Source organism: Rosa chinensis, chromosome 3 (genome assembly GCF_002994745.2).
Source record: "Rosa chinensis cultivar Old Blush chromosome 3, RchiOBHm-V2, whole genome shotgun sequence".
In the NCBI taxonomy this organism is placed as follows: domain Eukaryota; kingdom Viridiplantae; phylum Streptophyta; class Magnoliopsida; order Rosales; family Rosaceae; genus Rosa; species Rosa chinensis.
In genome coordinates, this window is record NC_037090.1 from 10,108,657 (window position 1) to 10,125,519 (window position 16,863).

At 37.0% G+C, this 16,863-nt stretch overlaps 2 protein-coding genes across 2 annotated transcripts; one reads left to right on the top strand and one right to left on the bottom strand.

The window, feature by feature from the left end:
* Positions 1 to 5,498: 5,498 nt before the first annotated feature.
* Positions 5,499 to 6,529, top strand: LOC112192538 (transcription factor bHLH18). Its single transcript, XM_024332325.2, has one exon. It carries the CDS (start codon positions 5,597 to 5,599, stop codon positions 6,362 to 6,364), a length of 768 nt encoding a protein of 255 aa, XP_024188093.2. The 5' UTR covers positions 5,499 to 5,596; the 3' UTR covers positions 6,365 to 6,529.
* Positions 6,530 to 9,594: 3,065 nt separating this feature from the next.
* On the bottom strand, positions 9,595 to 12,981 carry LOC112194086 (receptor-like protein 7). Its single transcript, XM_024334346.1, has one exon. It carries the CDS (start codon positions 12,979 to 12,981, stop codon positions 9,595 to 9,597), a length of 3,387 nt encoding a protein of 1,128 aa, XP_024190114.1.
* Positions 12,982 to 16,863: the final 3,882 nt, after the last annotated feature.

Sequence of the window (16,863 nt, forward strand, 5' to 3'; positions counted from 1 at the left end):
TTTGAATCGACCCCAAAACGGGTGTCAATTTGTTGCATGACATATCAGAATATGCCGTTACATACTCTTCTGCAGTAGACAAGAAGATAGTTGTAGTACCCACAGTGGTACATAACTATAAACCCACTCATTAGACAATTAAATATGTAGACAGAGCGAGAATTCTCCTTTGATACTACTCCAGAAACTCTAGAGGTACATAGAATGCATACAAATGCATAGTTTTCTAATACAAGAAAATTATTGTAATTAGATAAACTAAATAACATAGAGATGGGCCCCGGACAGAAACCCTAGCCCAAAATAAAGTCCAGAGCAACTTCCAAAACCAGCACTGTCGTCGATCTAGGAAGTGAAACAAGGCCCTCCGATCCTACACTACATGGCCATCAACATCCCAGAGATTTCATACCGGAAATCTGAAGCCAAAACAGCCCTCAAACAACTCCAAGCAACACCCCTCAAGAGCTCCCTGGATGTTAACATCATATTCCTGTCCAACAGCAGACCAAGTGGCGTAGGCGAGGCTTATGTTACGGCCGCCACAGGACGAGAACGATCTCTTGATCTGAAAAATCCGGCGCCAACCTAGGATTTTTGGCGAGCTCTCAAACACTTTAAAAAAAGCATTTGTGGTTTTTTTTTGGGAAAATGATCATTTACCCGATTTTAGGCTAAAAATTGCCCATTTGCTCCACCAACTGTTGTTTAACCCCGTTTACCCAGAACACTCTAAGGGATTATTTCCCCTTTACCCAATTAATTCTTTTTTATTTATTTTTGGGACTTTTTTGCCCTTTCCTTCTTTCTCACTTAGAGAGAGAAGTCATCATCCACCTTGCTGTGCTCCGGTGACCAGCTGCCGGCCGAGGGCTCCGGCCACCGGACTGTTAACCGGATTCTGAATTTATTGCCCCATAATAATACTCAGTAACCATATTATTACCCCCCAGTAACCATATTATTACCCCCCAGTAATCATATTATTGCCTCTCAAATTCATATTATTTCCGTCCAGTGAATTGTATAAACTCCCAAAACCAAAATGAATACACTATAGGTCACAATTGATCATATTATTGCCCCCAATACAAAGTCCAATGTCTCTACTGCCCCCCAATAGACCACAAAAAATGCATCATTTTGTAGGATTCACAGATAATTTGACTTTAATACACATAAAACAACAGGTAACTTATCAAAACACCACACTATAGTGATCCCTGTCCCTCATATCAAAGTCTACTGGGGGCCAATAATGTGTCTACTGCCCCCAGTAGCCCATTGAGCATTGACACATCACACATCTTTCCCACACCCACATTGCATTACAAACCCATGCAACTGTCTCCCAAGTTCCAAAGCCGACGTATCCGAACAAGCATTGAGAAATGCACAGAAGGTAATCGAATTCGGCTTCCCCTCCCGCACTGCATTCAACATGAAGGCATTCCAAGTGGCAAGTTTTCTCTCAGGAATTTTATCAAACAGTTTATGGGCATCATCTCCGAGACCAGTTTTTCAGTACATATCAAAGACACTGCACCCAACAAAGACATCACATATCTGCTCGACCTTGACGACAAGGGCATGAATTTGTTTTCAGACCATCGGTATATAAAGCAAACGGGAGGTCTTAAAGGCGCAGGCTAACTCCAAAGGCGAGGATTCGACTTCAAACCTGGTTGAGGTGGTGGAGGGCTAGGAGAATTTGAATACGAAACTCGAGGATGTTGGCGCCGGAGCTGGAGAATCTAGTGCAAAGCCACCGGCGATGATGATTCCCGGTCGGCCTGCGAAGTCCTCCAAGAGCCTTACCGCCTAAGAACTCGACCGGAGCTTCACTGCTTATTTCGACGGCGCGTGCAGCTTCTCGACCGAAGGATCCTTGAGGTCGACACGACGGCCACTGAGTCAGCACACTGATCAGAGATTAAGAGTGAGGTGCGTGTGTGTGTGTGTGAGAGAGAGAGAGAGAGAGAGAGAGAGAGAGAGAGAGAGAGAGAGATCTGAAAAAGTAAAGTCAATGAAGACGTGTTGTTGATAGGGGCTGGTGGCATGATTTGTAATTTATTTGTTTTTGCAGTCTAAAAGCATCGTGTCACTGGTGGTTTGGGTAAGTGGACACAAACAAAAGTAGGTGGAGCGTTTGGGGAAATGTTGGGCCATATTTGGGTAAGTGGTCACGGCCCTTTTTTTTTTTTAAGAATAAGATGTAAATTAATTCATAATAACCTCAAAATATATAGTAGTACTAGATTGAATGAACATTAATAGTTCATTCACGGTATTTTACATCCTGTGGTGTTCACTTAATTATTAACAAGAGAACTATTGGCCAATCGCGACTAGATCCAAATCCAATGAAAACAATTTAACCTTAAAAATATTTATTTTCTTCTCTCGATTTAAATGAAACGATAATTAACTAAAAATTCTCGTTAAAAATTAAATTTTCATAGTTGATATAGTGATCGATTTGAAATTATTCTATGCACCGACGGTGCAAATGACCCAACACTTATAAGATGATCTCAACCATTGATATTCATAATGAATTTTTTTATTAATAAACTAAGAGTGTATTTAATATAATCTAACTATATATCCATTTATGTCGGTCCAAGTGTAAACACTAACTTAGATGAAACTTGAAATCGGTCGGCAAATTAAAGAGCATAATATATCAAGCGCAAGTCAACGTCCATTAAATGCAGAAAGTGACGTGAAGAAGGGTTTTGAGGAGTGCAAAACCAGTAATACCAAAAGTAAGGGAAATAGGGCCAAACACAGAACAAAGATCGATGTTTCGCAAACGTGTTACTGTTGCTCAGAAACTGCAACGAGCCAAGTAGCCAACGACCCAGTAAGATGGGATTCACCTTGGAAAGCTAAAAAAGTATTCGTGCCGGGCTCGTAACAGTAACTTCAAGGATCTGAACAGTGTATTATTTCATCCATGATATCGATGTCTCTTCCATTGCCACTCTTCTTGGGACCCAAACTCGATCACATATCAAGTACTGGCTATATATTACTCCGCAGGTTACCAACTCTACTCTTGGTGCTGTGCAGTCCCTGTGTTCTATCTGTACTGTTGAGTAATCTACTCATCTTTGAGTCAACTCTTTTGGTCCTTTGCGATTTCCTCAATCAAATAGTACGTACTCTTGCAGATTCATTAGGTTTTGTACTCGACCAATTAATGCAAGTTAAGATGGGTATAAAGCAGTTTGTCATTCATCGCATCCACAATAAAAGCAAGAGAACATGATCATAGCCAGTTCTTGTTTCGAGATGATCGATACGTATTCGGAGGTTAACATTCATATTATACATAGCAAGTGGTGAAGTACTCTGTGTTTAGAGATTATATATACAGAATTTTCCGTAACACTTCAGAAACTTTATACATAGCAAGTAATCTTCACTAATCTGAAATTTTGAGATGATTCACAGTTTACTTAACACACTACACGTTGAAAGCCATACGAATTTGGAACTTATACTAAGACTTTATACATAGTGAGTGATCTTAATTCATTCTTGTTTCTTTCTCAAAAAAAAAAAAAATCATTCTTGTTTCGAGATGAATGAATATTCGCAGTTGACTTTAACACTTTATACATGATAACTGATGTTAAATAATTAATGAGTAATTTAACAAATTAGTGTTTGCGATGATTACTTATATGTATTTGAAATTAATTCTAACTCTGTGTTAAATATTATGAGTTTCAAATTGATTTTATGTTTTTATATTTAATGTTATCTCACTTTGTACTGTACAAGTGTACATTGTAATTTATAATCGATGTTATATTATTTGTATTTCGAGATGATTAATAATAAGTATTATTATCTTAACACTTTATATTAAGTGAACTCACTATAGATCGTCGAATTTTCTTGGTTAATTAGAATTTAGTGCAAAAGTAAAGATAACAGAACATGTTACCTGAATGAGTATGACTACATTGCTGACCTAATTATGGTCTCACATGCATGTATCAAATAGTTGTAGAAATTAGAAAATTTTATCTCAAATAATATATGGTCAGTGTAATGAATCACGATCACCTCATACATCAGCTACCACAAGTTTGAGACTGATGCGTGGTTGTCGAAGACAGATATAAAGCAGGTAAATTTTTCATCAGTTGACACTTGACACAAGTAAAAATTATTAGGGTTCCACCTACCCCATTCTGTAATCAAACTGGAGCCTCATATGTCCTTCCCTGGGGGTCCCCAGATCCACCCGCTTTGCTTCTTTTGATTTTTATTATCTCCAAATCGTTGCTTTTTTCTTTTTGTCTTAAAGGAAAGTTCCGATTCATCAGTTTCCTATGCTGAATGCACATAGGAATATGCTAATGAACTTTGCTAAGTGACTGAAACGGAGCTTGTAGCAAATTAGTCAAAATCCTCAAATATATCATCCCTAGCTAAAATTATACACACAAACATGACGAATTTTATATGTTTTTGTATTTGTGTAGCGAAAGAGTTTCTTTTTAGCGTAAATGTACAAATTGAAAAATATTGCAGCATTTATCCCATATATTCAATAAAAGTTCTACCATTCTCAAAAAAAAAAAAAAAAAGGGGTCTAGAGTCTGTTTGAGTTACAATGTAGAACGTTTTATTTTTAGTGAGCATTAGTTTCACAATGGTTACTAATAAATTGATAACTTCAACTACATTGTGAGAACACATATTCTCATTTTCATTTCTGAATCAACTCAATGAAGTACACACTTCTGTTGGTCCTTATTACACTGTGTGCAAACTACTCTCTGGTTTAGATTACTAATTAGCATGGGAACTTGGGTTAAACTAATTTCACCGCAACTTCTTGGGGATCTAGCTTGAATCTAGCAGTAGTTGAATCAAGTTTTCTTCAAAAGAAGAGCTTATGATAAGACCAGATGCCCTTTTCTTTTTAATTTCTTCCTAAAGAGGTGTTACTGAGGTGACCTAAACAGTGCACCTCTTTCAGCAAACAGTGTATAACCTTAGGATAAAAACTATAAAAAGCATAAAACCGTACCATTTAAAAGCCCGGCAACGATTTGGTCCTCGGATTTATACACCCACCTGCAACATTTTATATGTTACATCTCCCACTTAGATTTCACAAAAAAGGACCCCCCCCACCCCAACCCTACCCTGAAACCCTACCCCCTTCTCTCTTTCCCTTCATTCATCATGACCAACCTAACAAAAGGCCAAGTTGAGTTTTTGACTCCAACCCAGCTAAACAAAACAACCAAATCAGTGAAAGAGTCACTGTTCCACACAAACAAAACTCACTCTCACTCCTTTACCGACTGGTTCTGGTCACTGTTTCTTTTGTTTCAGGGTAAGGGGGTCCCTTGACTCCCTTTTGTTTGAGGAAGATCAGATCATCAGAATTCAAATCAAGACTCTACCAAATGTGAAGGAAATAAAGCATATGGGAAATCCTTGCATCCTAGCTCAGGCTAAAGCTAGAGTAAATTAAAGAGTCCCTCCTGGGCCTTCTGGTTAGGACTATGACCCTAGCCATCTAGGGTAGACACCCGAATCCTGCGCTAAAGATTGGCTGACTCATATGACGACATCTCATTCACTCATTCAAAATCATCCAAATAAAAATACAAAATTAATACAAAATCTATATCCGTTTGCATTCTTCATCTCCCTCTATATATATCATAGGACTGTCCCCATAACAGTTAACCCCTATCAAGTTGAGCCAAATAAGCTAGGTTTGTTTGCAAAGATGGAGTACTATTTCCCAGCTAGCTCAGATGGTTCCAATTTCTCTTCTTCCTCAGTGATCACCAACACCAACACCAACAACATCAACATCAATGGCGGGCGCAACAAAGACAAAATGAAGAAGGGTACTAGTGGTAATGATCAGAAGAGCAAGAACAAAGTGAAGCTGTCGACAGACCCACAAAGCGTGGCGGCGAGGGAGAGGAGGCACCGCATCAGCGAAAGGTTCAAGATCCTGCAGAGCCTGGTCCCCGGTGGAACCAAGCTGGACACTGTGTCCATGCTGGAGGAAGCCATTCAGTACGTGAAGTTCTTGAAGAGTCAGATATGGCTTCACCAGACCATGATCAACTTTGCGGGAGATGATGATAATCAGTACTACGATCACGACCCTACATCTGGAAATGTGTTCCAGCTTCCGGTTCATCACGGCCAACCAGTTGATCCTCCTCATCAGCAGGCTTTGTGCTATGGACAGAATAGTTTCGTGGGTACTAGTTCGGTGCAGCCATCGGTTCCAGTAATGCCGGAATATTCTTGCTTCCAAGGTCAAGAAGCTACGCCTAACATTGAAGCCTATATGAAGTATTATAGCTAGCTCATCTCAATTTAGCCAAGTCTCTGTCCCTTTCTCTGTGCTTGTTGTGATATGAATAGCATATTTATGTATTAGCATTAGTACGTCCTGGGTTAGCTAGGTAGCTTTGATTTGATGGTGGAGGTAGTAGTGGTGTATTTCATAACAAGATTAATGTTAATGAATTAATTGTCTGTGTTACTCTAAAAATGGCAAAACACTGTCCTGTTTACTATCTTGTCTAAGCAAATCAAGGGGTTCATGAAGCTGAGAATGATCCTTAAAGCGCGTGTTTATCCGGTGGTTTAAAGTCTGATCGAGTAGTTACATTGCTAAACATGTTTTATGGGAGTTGTCCGGGTATATTATATCGAAATGAATTGATCCACTGAAATTCTTTTGTATTTCTTTCAATCATATAGGTCTCCTCAGTTCCCCAAAAACTAACACGGACAATCCACCACAAGAAACTGCCTTACCTCGCGACTACGCCGCCCCATCAAAGGAAATTAAGGAACTGTTTGATTCTTTTTCAACTTTCAAACTACATCTCTCCGCGAGTTATTTATGAGTAAATATGTTTAGATCCCTTTCAAAAAAAAAAATGTTTAGATGTAAACATTTTTGTTTAAAATTTTTATCACTAGCTAATAACTTAGATAGAATTTTTATATATACTCCCTTAATTAGAGCAACTCCAACAGCTTCCCCATATTTTGATTTTTCTCTAATTTAGGGAAAAATAAGTCTTTTTTGCTCCAACATATTCCCTATAACTATCCCTATTTTAGGGAAAATGAGGAAAGAGAAAACCAAATTCTCTATATTTACAGCAATCTCTAAAATTTTAAAGAATAATATAGAGATTTTAGAGATTGCTGTAAAATAGGAAATCTGTTGGAGTTGGAGAACAAAAAGATGTTAAAACTTTGAATTTTGCTTCCCTATTATACATAAATTATAGAGAATCTGTTGGAGTTGCTCTTACTTAATGCACACTCTTAATATTTTTTGTCTCACTTTTTTATCAAACTTCCATCTATGTTCATTCTCTTTAAATAAATAAATGAAAAAAAGAAAAAAGACTATGTATCATAAATATCTATTTAATAAATTCTTTCAATTTTTTTTTATTGTGAATTTAATTGCTGAATAATTTCGACCCATGAATATGGTAATTAAAGAGGTTGAGACATTGATAAAAGATTGAATAGCTTAACTTCTTTACATTTGTTGTTTTTCAAATTGAAAAACTTAAAATTGTCAAAGATTCAATATGTGTCATACCCTTCAGGATCCATGTAGTCTTTGTCGGTCAATATTATAGTCGGTAAAAACTGAGCCAGGGTGATTTTTTACAAACCAAGTGATTGGTGATGATGTATCTAAAATATAATTGATGATTGTATAACCTCTCTAAATATGTTTATCGTGAGCAAGTCATGATAAAATGAATTCATAAAGTGTCAACAGAAAATTGACTAGAAATTTCGACCAACTAATTTGGTTCCCTGCTAATTCTTCGTGTGGATTACAATTTCATATGCTATTGATGTTCACGTAGGATTTTGAAGAGAGGTAGATTATATTATTGTGTTTAACCCTAAATAGAAAATATCTAAAATTAAAATTTTGATATATAAATCTTTTATTTCTTAATGAGAAGGGGTATAGGTGGAAGTTTGATAAAAAAAATGAGACAAACAAATTTAGAGGTGTTTATTAGGTAGATTGGGGGGTGTATATAAAATTTCTCCATCTTAGAGTATACAGGCCAACAATGAATGCCACAACTAGAAAAGATAGATTACTTGAGGGGCACTTGTACATACCATGTGGTGTGTTAGACTTAACAGGAACATGACAATGTGTGAGTTCAATATATTTAGTATTTTGTTGCTTAGGCATACTCATAACATCCCTAAAATGATGTATTATAATTGAAAGGTCGAACAAGCCATATGATCCGATTAGCAGATACTAAACTTTATGATAAGTGTATGAAACTGTCATTTGAAAAATCAATTTCTCGTTCAATACATAACTAAATTCTTTTTTGAATCGATTTAATCAAGACTTGTAGGTCTAACTACCACCAAAAATCATTCTAAATTATATTTTATCTAAAGAAGAATGGTGAATAATATATATATATATATATATATGTTACCTATGCTATAAGTTACCCTTCGAATAAGTGTCCAAGGGCTTTGTTCAATCAAAATAGTACTTTATCTAGCTACATCTAAGTAAGGACACCAAAGGTGAAACAAGAAGAAAAGCATGAGAATCTTTAAAAGGAATCAAACCTCCAAATTGTTTAACGTGAAAAAGTTACTAGCTAACTAGCTAGATACAACCACTGAAAAGTATATGTACTAGTTTTGATTGATTGAAACAAAGTCGACTAGGGTCTAATATATGTACCATTTGGAATGCAGGCTTTAAATATGAACTAGTACTAGCTCGTGCAAAATGATTTTATCACAAAGTTCACAAATCACAACATATGCTTTTAACTTCCGGTTACACATATGATCGAGTGATTGACCATTAATTAGTAAACCTTTACCTACAACATTGCATATAATCTCAAGTTCAAATCTCTTCGCTCTCAATGCCAAAAAAAAAAAAAAGAAGTTCGGACCGCCCATTGGGCTGCAAGCAAGGTAGTTCCGGAGTTTGGACCCTTTTCTCTGATTGAGCCCATATTAAGCCTAAACAAGCCCATAAAGAGCACTCGGCGGAACTCGGAGGCAGTGTAATGTGCTCCCGTTCAAATCCTCTACATTAGAAAGAGCAGAGAGAATGCTTTACCAAGTTCAACCTGGCTTTGCAGGAATCATGTGCTGCACTGAGCACATCCTTTTTTTCGCAAAGCAGAGAGAGAACATTGATGGCATGCTTGTGTTCAGGTATTAATTGGACTCTTTGATTCTGTTAATTTACAACCTTTAGATGCTTACAGCGTTTAGGTAGTTTTAATGCTCTCTACCTGTTTGATGAAATGCCTGACCGAACATTATCACCGTCAATCTACGCTATTCTTGTTCCTGTACAACACTAAAAACAGAGAAACCCAGTTCAAATCTAGCTAGACCATGAAGATTACAACATCACATAAGCATATATTGTTCCTGTCCCCTCATTTTGGGTTGATAGCTATGAATGTATGTATATACCAGAGAACTAAAATGCGAAGAAAAGAAAACAAACAGAATGAACATTTTAAGAAAAGAAAAGAAAAGTATCTATGAAGAGAAAGAGGACGAGGAGGAAGAAGTAGATGACATAGGTGGTGACAAATGGCATGTACAATTTGGGTTATGGATGGGACTCTTCCTACTGATATCAAATTTTGAACAGAACACACAAAATGGACCCTGAATTCCTTTGTCTTCTGATTCAATCTCATCTTGATCATAGTCTCCTGTGAAATACATGCTATCTTGTTCATAATCTTCCTCCCCATCATCATCCCATTCGTGACGAGTTTTGTAAGAGAATCCCATCATTGGAAGAAGTACCAGAAGAATTTTATCAATGCTGTAGTCCATCCAATTTCTTCCTTCCTCCCACAACATTAAGAGAATAACAACCACTCCTGCTCCCACTCCAAACCCCAGTCCAGTATATATGGACTGCCAATCAAACCCACCTGACTCTTTTTCATTGGATGGTGCATCTGGTGAGGGGCTGGAATTACTGCATTTTACAGATAAAGGTGTTCCACATAATCCTTCATTATCTTCAAAGGAATCTGAAGAAAATGTTTGAAACTGAGTACCAATCGGTATCATCCCAACCAGTTGGTTATCTGAGAGATTCAAGAATGACAGGAAAGTGAGCTGTGTAAGCTGTGGTGGAATTGGCCCGCTCAGGCTGTTGCTCGAAAAGTCCAAGGACTCAATTTGTGTTAGGTTACCCAATGATGATGGGATAGTGCCTGTGAGAGCATTATTGGACATGTTGAGGCCATAGAGTGCTTTCAGTTGTCCCACTTCTGCCGGTATTGATCCATTGAAATTGTTGCACGAGATGTCAATAGAGGTGAAGACGGTTAAAATCTTGACAAATTCCAACTCTAGTCCTTTGGTGGTAACTGTTATAGCATCCTGATAATTTAGCCCGTCACTGAATCTAAAGACAGGAAATTGTAGATGATCGATTGATGATTGGGCATCTTCATTGCCCATCATTGCCTGCCATGTCGTCAAGCATTTTCCCGGTATTTCACCACTAAAGTTGTTGTGTGCTATGTCAACAATTTGAAGCATTGGCCAGGTACCAGTGGTGTTGGAACATCCCAAGCGTCCAAAAAATTGGTTTGATCGCAAAACAAGGACACGCAAGGTGGATATGTTCTTCAACAAGCACGGAAATGTATCCCTTATCTCATTGTTTCCAAGGTTCAAAACTTCTAACACTCTGCAATTGGCTAGAGATTTTGGAAACTGACCTTCTAGAAGATTTCCACTGAAGTCTAGAGTTTTCAAAGTACAATGGCCAGGAAATCTATCAGGAATTCTGCCAGCAAGTTTATTTCTCCTTAAATTGAGTACCACAAGAGTTCCGCCTGTTGCAGTCAAGCATGGGGGAATGATGCCAGTTAAAGAATTATTGGACAGATCAAGAACCTGAAGATATGACGCATTGCATATTGATCCTGGAATGCTCCCTTGAAATTTGTTGCTTGAAAGAGACAAGAAAAGAGTGTAAGTAAAGAAATCACCAATGTCAGCCGGTATGCTAGAGGTGAAACTGTTTCTCGAGTAATCCAGATAAGTGGCAAATGGTGGAAAAATTGGGACTTGTCCCTGAAGCTGGTTAGAATGAAGGTCAAGCACAGACAAACTAGAAGCAAGATTGGTTAAAGGACCTTCTAGAGTTACAAGGGAGTTGAAAGACAGATTTAGTTGTAATAGATTATTGAGCTTCCAAATCCAGTTGGGTATCTCTCCATGAATCTGGTTCTGTGAAAGGTCCAAATAGCGTAATCTGGATTGATCTCTCAAGAAATTAGGAAATGTTCTCAACTCTCCAGAAGCCAATTTTAATGTGGTAATATTAGGAAAGGATGACTCTGAGGAATTTGTACTATTGTAACTAATTGACAAACTATTGTATGAAAGATCAAGACTGGAAAGATTTTTGAGTTGTTGCACACTGTTAAGAGGGAAGGAGCCACTGAAGTTGTTGGAAGAAAGTGAGAGAATTTTAAGCCCTCGGAGATTAAAGATAGACATGGGTACCGTTCCTTCCAAATTGTTGCTACTCAAATCGACGGTGTCCAGTGAAGAGATATTGGCAAATTCATGCAACTTACCAGAGAATTGATTGTTGGAGAGTAGTAGTTTCTGCAACAAGGGAAGGGAAAACAGGGACACTGGAATACTTCCATTCAGTTGATTGAAACGCAAGTCCAGATTGATCAGGTTTTCCCAGCGAATAGAGTTAATCTGACCTGTTAGCTCATTGTACGAAAGATTTATGTTGGTCAGATTCTTGGCCATACTCAACAATGGAACTGAACCATTAAGCTTGTTTGCTGACATGTCCACATAAACCAGTTCCGTAAGGCTTTCCATTGACTTTGGGATTGGTCCCGTGAAGTTGCAATTTGAAAGATCTACTTTGGACAACATCTTGAGGTTTCCAATAGATTCCGGCAATAACCCTGAAAAATTTGTCCTGGCTAGGAACAGGAACTGAAGAGCTCCATTCTTCGGAAAGTCTGGCAGCGAACCTTGTAGCTCTTGATTGCCAATTAAGTCGATAATCTGCAGTGTAGGTACCCGAAAGATCTTCTCTGGGAATGTACCAAGTAACCCTGAATTCATGAGGCGTAAGGAAGTCAAATTTGTGAAATTTGACAAGAACTCTGGAACTGGAGTAGACAAATTGTTACTCTCTATACGAATTTCTGAGAGTGATTGAAGCTTCAACAATGAAACATCAATAGGGCCCAAAAGATTACAACTGGACAGGCTCAACACCCTCAACTTTGGCAATGAAGATGATAATGCTTGACACCACTGAGCTCTCTGTGCTGATATGTTCACACCATCAAGATGAAGTTCAACTATCTCCGAAAGGTTTCCAATGAGCAAATTCAAATTTGGATGCTCAAGTTGCAGTGCAGGAATTCCAGGAAAATAAATAGTAGATAAATCAAGAAACACCAACCTTCTCAAGTGCGAAATCTCAATCGGAATCTGCCCTGCAAAGCCAGCATTTGATAGATTCAAATAACTCAAACTGGCCAACTTGTTGATCTCCGATGGAATCAGGCTTTGTTTGAAGTCATTAAAAGCCAAAGTCAGGTTCTCGATGTATTGCAGACTGAAAAGAGCACTTGAATCATCAAGTCCACTCGAAATCGATTCGTTGCTCAAGTCAAGATGGGTAACACAACGCTGGTTGCAGGAAACACCTTCCCAAAGACAGTAATCCGAAGCATTATTCCACTTCACAAGTTTTGTGGAGAATGTAGTGTTAAAATTGAGGCTGTTCTTCAATTGGAGCAGCAAAGATTGCTGCTCGTTGCTGTCACATTGGCCAGACACCACAATTGTATGGAACAGTGCACAACAGCAAAAGGGTATCAAGAAAAACCATGGAAGCAATGGAATTCTCATTGAAATCTGGGATAAGTGACACCCATACAACACTGAACAGAAGAGGCTAGGATTTTTACAATGGTTTCATGAAGGTCAAGACTCATGAACATGACCCCTTTGGCTTCTGGAATCAAGTTGTGGAAAATCACAAAAATCTAGCAGAGCTGGCACGGAAGAGAAACTGGAAGTGTAAAATGGAGGAGGAAGAAGAAGGTGAGAGAGAGAGAGAGAGAATGTGGGGTTGGTCAGAAAGGGGACCTCAGAAGCGCGTTTTTGTTTGTATTAATGTGGACTAGTTCCAGGGGCGGCCTTTCTTTATTGTTTTTGACCAACACCTTCCCACAGTATTTCTTTGCAAGTTGCAGACTTGGAATATTCAAACCCAGAACCAGAAGTACTCTTTGTTTTTTTTTCCCAAGTTTGATATTGACTTATTCCCTATGTTGTTAAAAGTTTTATGGGTTACCAAGTTGCATCTGGAAATTGCATATTTACTAATTTAGGGTGATCGCATTACGAAATGAGTCCATCTATCTATGTATGTATTAAATAATTATTCGGATGACTAATGCTTTTCCACTAATTCGTTGATCATGCAGAGATAATTTATTTATTTATTATTATTTTTTTTTGCAATAATGTAGAGATAATCTTTAAATGGTGATTTAGAAAGTAAACTGTTTTCAGCGAGAAATTACACCGGCAATAAGGAGAATCGGAAAGGTTGGTGGAAACTGGGGAACTTAAATAAGGGGTTAGTTCTCTGTATTATCAAGTGCTGATATCGCAATCATAGACTTCTAAATAATGACAAATGTTAACGATAATCTAGCTTGGAAGCTAACTCCCATTGTCTAATTGGCATCTATCAAAGAATAATTTGAAGAGTTAGAGCCTTCAAAACTGACCAGTATGAGTGATTGTCGTCCAAACATTAATCATTTTTATAGTATTACATTGCCTGCATAACATATGCTGGAGCCTGGATGTAAGGCGTGGTTGTTGCAAACCAGCCAATTATCATTGTTTAATTAATTAGATTTTGAAACTAAGTAAGACTTTTTTCATGTTTTAAACAGTATTTTAGGGCCGAATTAAATTTATGTAATAGTTTCCACCGATTGCTCTTACCAGGATAGTCTGTATTTGCATGCTAATAGATCTTTGGATTTATGCAGCATATGTCATCACCATTTTGCTTCTAAAATTTGCATATTATTTTAAATGTGTCACTCTTATAGTGAGAAATGTAGATTTTAGTACCAGAAACAAGTATATAATATGCATGGTGTGAAAAGATTGATAAGTCAGGCATCTTGGAGGGTCATGGAAATGGACAGGAGGCATTATATCGGGGAAACTTGATGGTACTTGCATTATAATCATGAAAAATTTCAAACTAATTTCAGTGTCATCTTTTGAAAAGATTAAGTCATACAATAATCAATCATGTCCGGAAGACATTGACATCTAGCCAAATCAGTTGGGTACTTGATAATTCAAGAGAATGATTACCCAAAATGTCAATCAACTTTAAGAGCACTTTAAATGAAACATTTGTATACCAGTGTATTCTACCTTTTACTACAATCTGATTTAGCGAATTCATGGGAAGAGCTTGAGGGTGACGCAAAAATAATTGTACATGATATTTCTTCTCAAGCAAAGGAGAATGCAATTTGAGTTGGGATACCTTGGAGGTGTCACAATTTTTTATTTATTTTTAGTATGTCTTTTAGTAAGAAATATAGGAGAAACATTATAAATAGTTCCAGTGATTTGCGCTCATAGCTATATTTGTATTTGTGGTTTAAAATTATATAATTTTAGTTATTGGGTTTGATAAATCAACTAATTTCGGTCCAACTATAACATTTCATTTAACACTATTAGTGAGGCCATCACTTGCGCGTCACATGCTAGAATGATTTGTCCTTTTACATTTAAACCACAATCACCCATTCCTTGTTTACAACTCCAAGTCTCAACTGCATCACTTTCTGCTGACAGGATTAGTTGTTGACTTTGGTGACGGCGTTACTCATGTGCAGGCCCTGCCTTGGTGCTGGAATGGGGTACTGATTATGAAAGCCTAATGTATATATTAGTGCATATATGAGTTTGCTATGAGGTCATTTTTGGAATGATAAAGAAGAAAAATTAAATAAAAACCGATCTGAAAAACTGAAGAAAAAAAAAATCAAGGAAGTTGTATTTAATCCATACTATTATTAAGAGAAGTGGTTTTGTTATCCAAAACTGAAGAATTGTACCAAAATAACCCTGAAATATTAATAAACTTTCATACTCATAAAACATATAGGGATAATAAAGTCAATTTACAAGAAAAACAAAAAAATAAGAATTGAAAGAAAAAAATCTATTTCTCTAAATACGTGGGGAAAACTACTAACCCCATGAATAACTATTCACTGAATCCATTTTCTCTGCAAATAACTACCCACTATCTGCAGATAACTTTTTTTTTTTTTTTTTTACAACGAAAGTTTTTCTTACACATGTAGAGTATGTAATTGCAGACTAGTTAGAATTAAAGTTGGGATCTCCCTCCTAGATAATTCTTCTCTTTCTTTGCAACATAACCAACGACTTTCTCTCTTCTTCCATAAAACAAGAAGACAATCTCTCTTTTCTCAACGTTTCCCTCCACGTCTCTCTCAATCCATCTTCTCTCACAAGATCATCTAGTCATTTCTGCAGATGATATTTCTTCCCTGTGGTTCTCTTTTGTGTTTTTTTTTCCTATTCTTTTTTGTTGGATCTCTAGAAATTAGGGTTTTTGAAATAATAATAAAAATTTATGTCTTCTACTTTTGTAGACTCCAATAGAGAATAAGAAAGAGATTATGCTTTTTTTTTTAAATGAGTTTGGTTAACCCTCAATACTAAATTCATGTTTTGTTTATGATTTTGCTGAGTTTTGCAGTAGGTTTTTTTTTTTTTTTTGGTTGTTGGAATTTTGAATTAGAGTTTGACATTATCATTGAAAGATATTTTGTTTTTTAAATTTTTAGTTTCATTTTAGTTAAGAAAGAAATGTTATTTTATTAGTGTAGTTGTGTTGATCTTCAAAAAATTCTGAAATTAGAATTTATATAGACTTTGTTGCACCCTTGACCCTTGACAAATTTAGAAAAAATGACATATTTGAGTTTATCAATATACAAATACGAGGCCTAAAAATAATTTTCACCTAGGGCCTTGAAAGACTCATGACCTTTTCTGCTCATGTGGTTCCAGTTGTTGATGGCTACTCATTTACTCATCTTACAAAGCGAATGAATGTAGCTTGCAGGCACATAACATCCTATCTTGTTGATTTTGTTAGAATATGTGGACTTAACATCATCTGATTTACATTAAGATAAAGCCAATCGATTTAATCCTATGGAAATAACAAGAAGTACATGAATACAACTCTAATTCTGGTTATCTATTGAGGTGTATATCTCTTAATAGAAGTAGGAAACTCATTAGAAATCAACCTGTATTACATCTGCAAATGTGTAGACAGAACCTGATATGCTCATTTGGGAGTCTACAGCCTCTGGAGAGTTATCTTTCACTGATTCTTATAACTTGCTTAGACGACACTTTATTTTGAGAGACTGGGCTTCTACTATTTGGCATCCCTTCATTCCTCCACGATATTCTTTCTTGGCTTGGAGGATTCTCTTTGATCGCTTGCCCACTGATGATCGACTGAAAAGAGGTGGGATTCCGGTTGTGTCCATCTGCCAATTATGCAACAGTTCGGCAGAGTCAGCCTTACACTTATTTTTACATTGTCCTTTTTCCCAACATCTTTGGGGATGGCTGGCAACTCAGTTTGGAACCTCATTTCCTGCTTATGGCTCACTGCTGGAATTTTGGGTGGGC

Coding starts and splice junctions, on each gene's coding strand:
- LOC112192538 (XM_024332325.2), top strand. CDS start 5,597: ATGACGACATCTCATTCACTCATTCAAAATCATCCAAATAAAAATACA.
- LOC112194086 (XM_024334346.1), bottom strand. CDS start 12,981: ATGAGAATTCCATTGCTTCCATGGTTTTTCTTGATACCCTTTTGCTGT.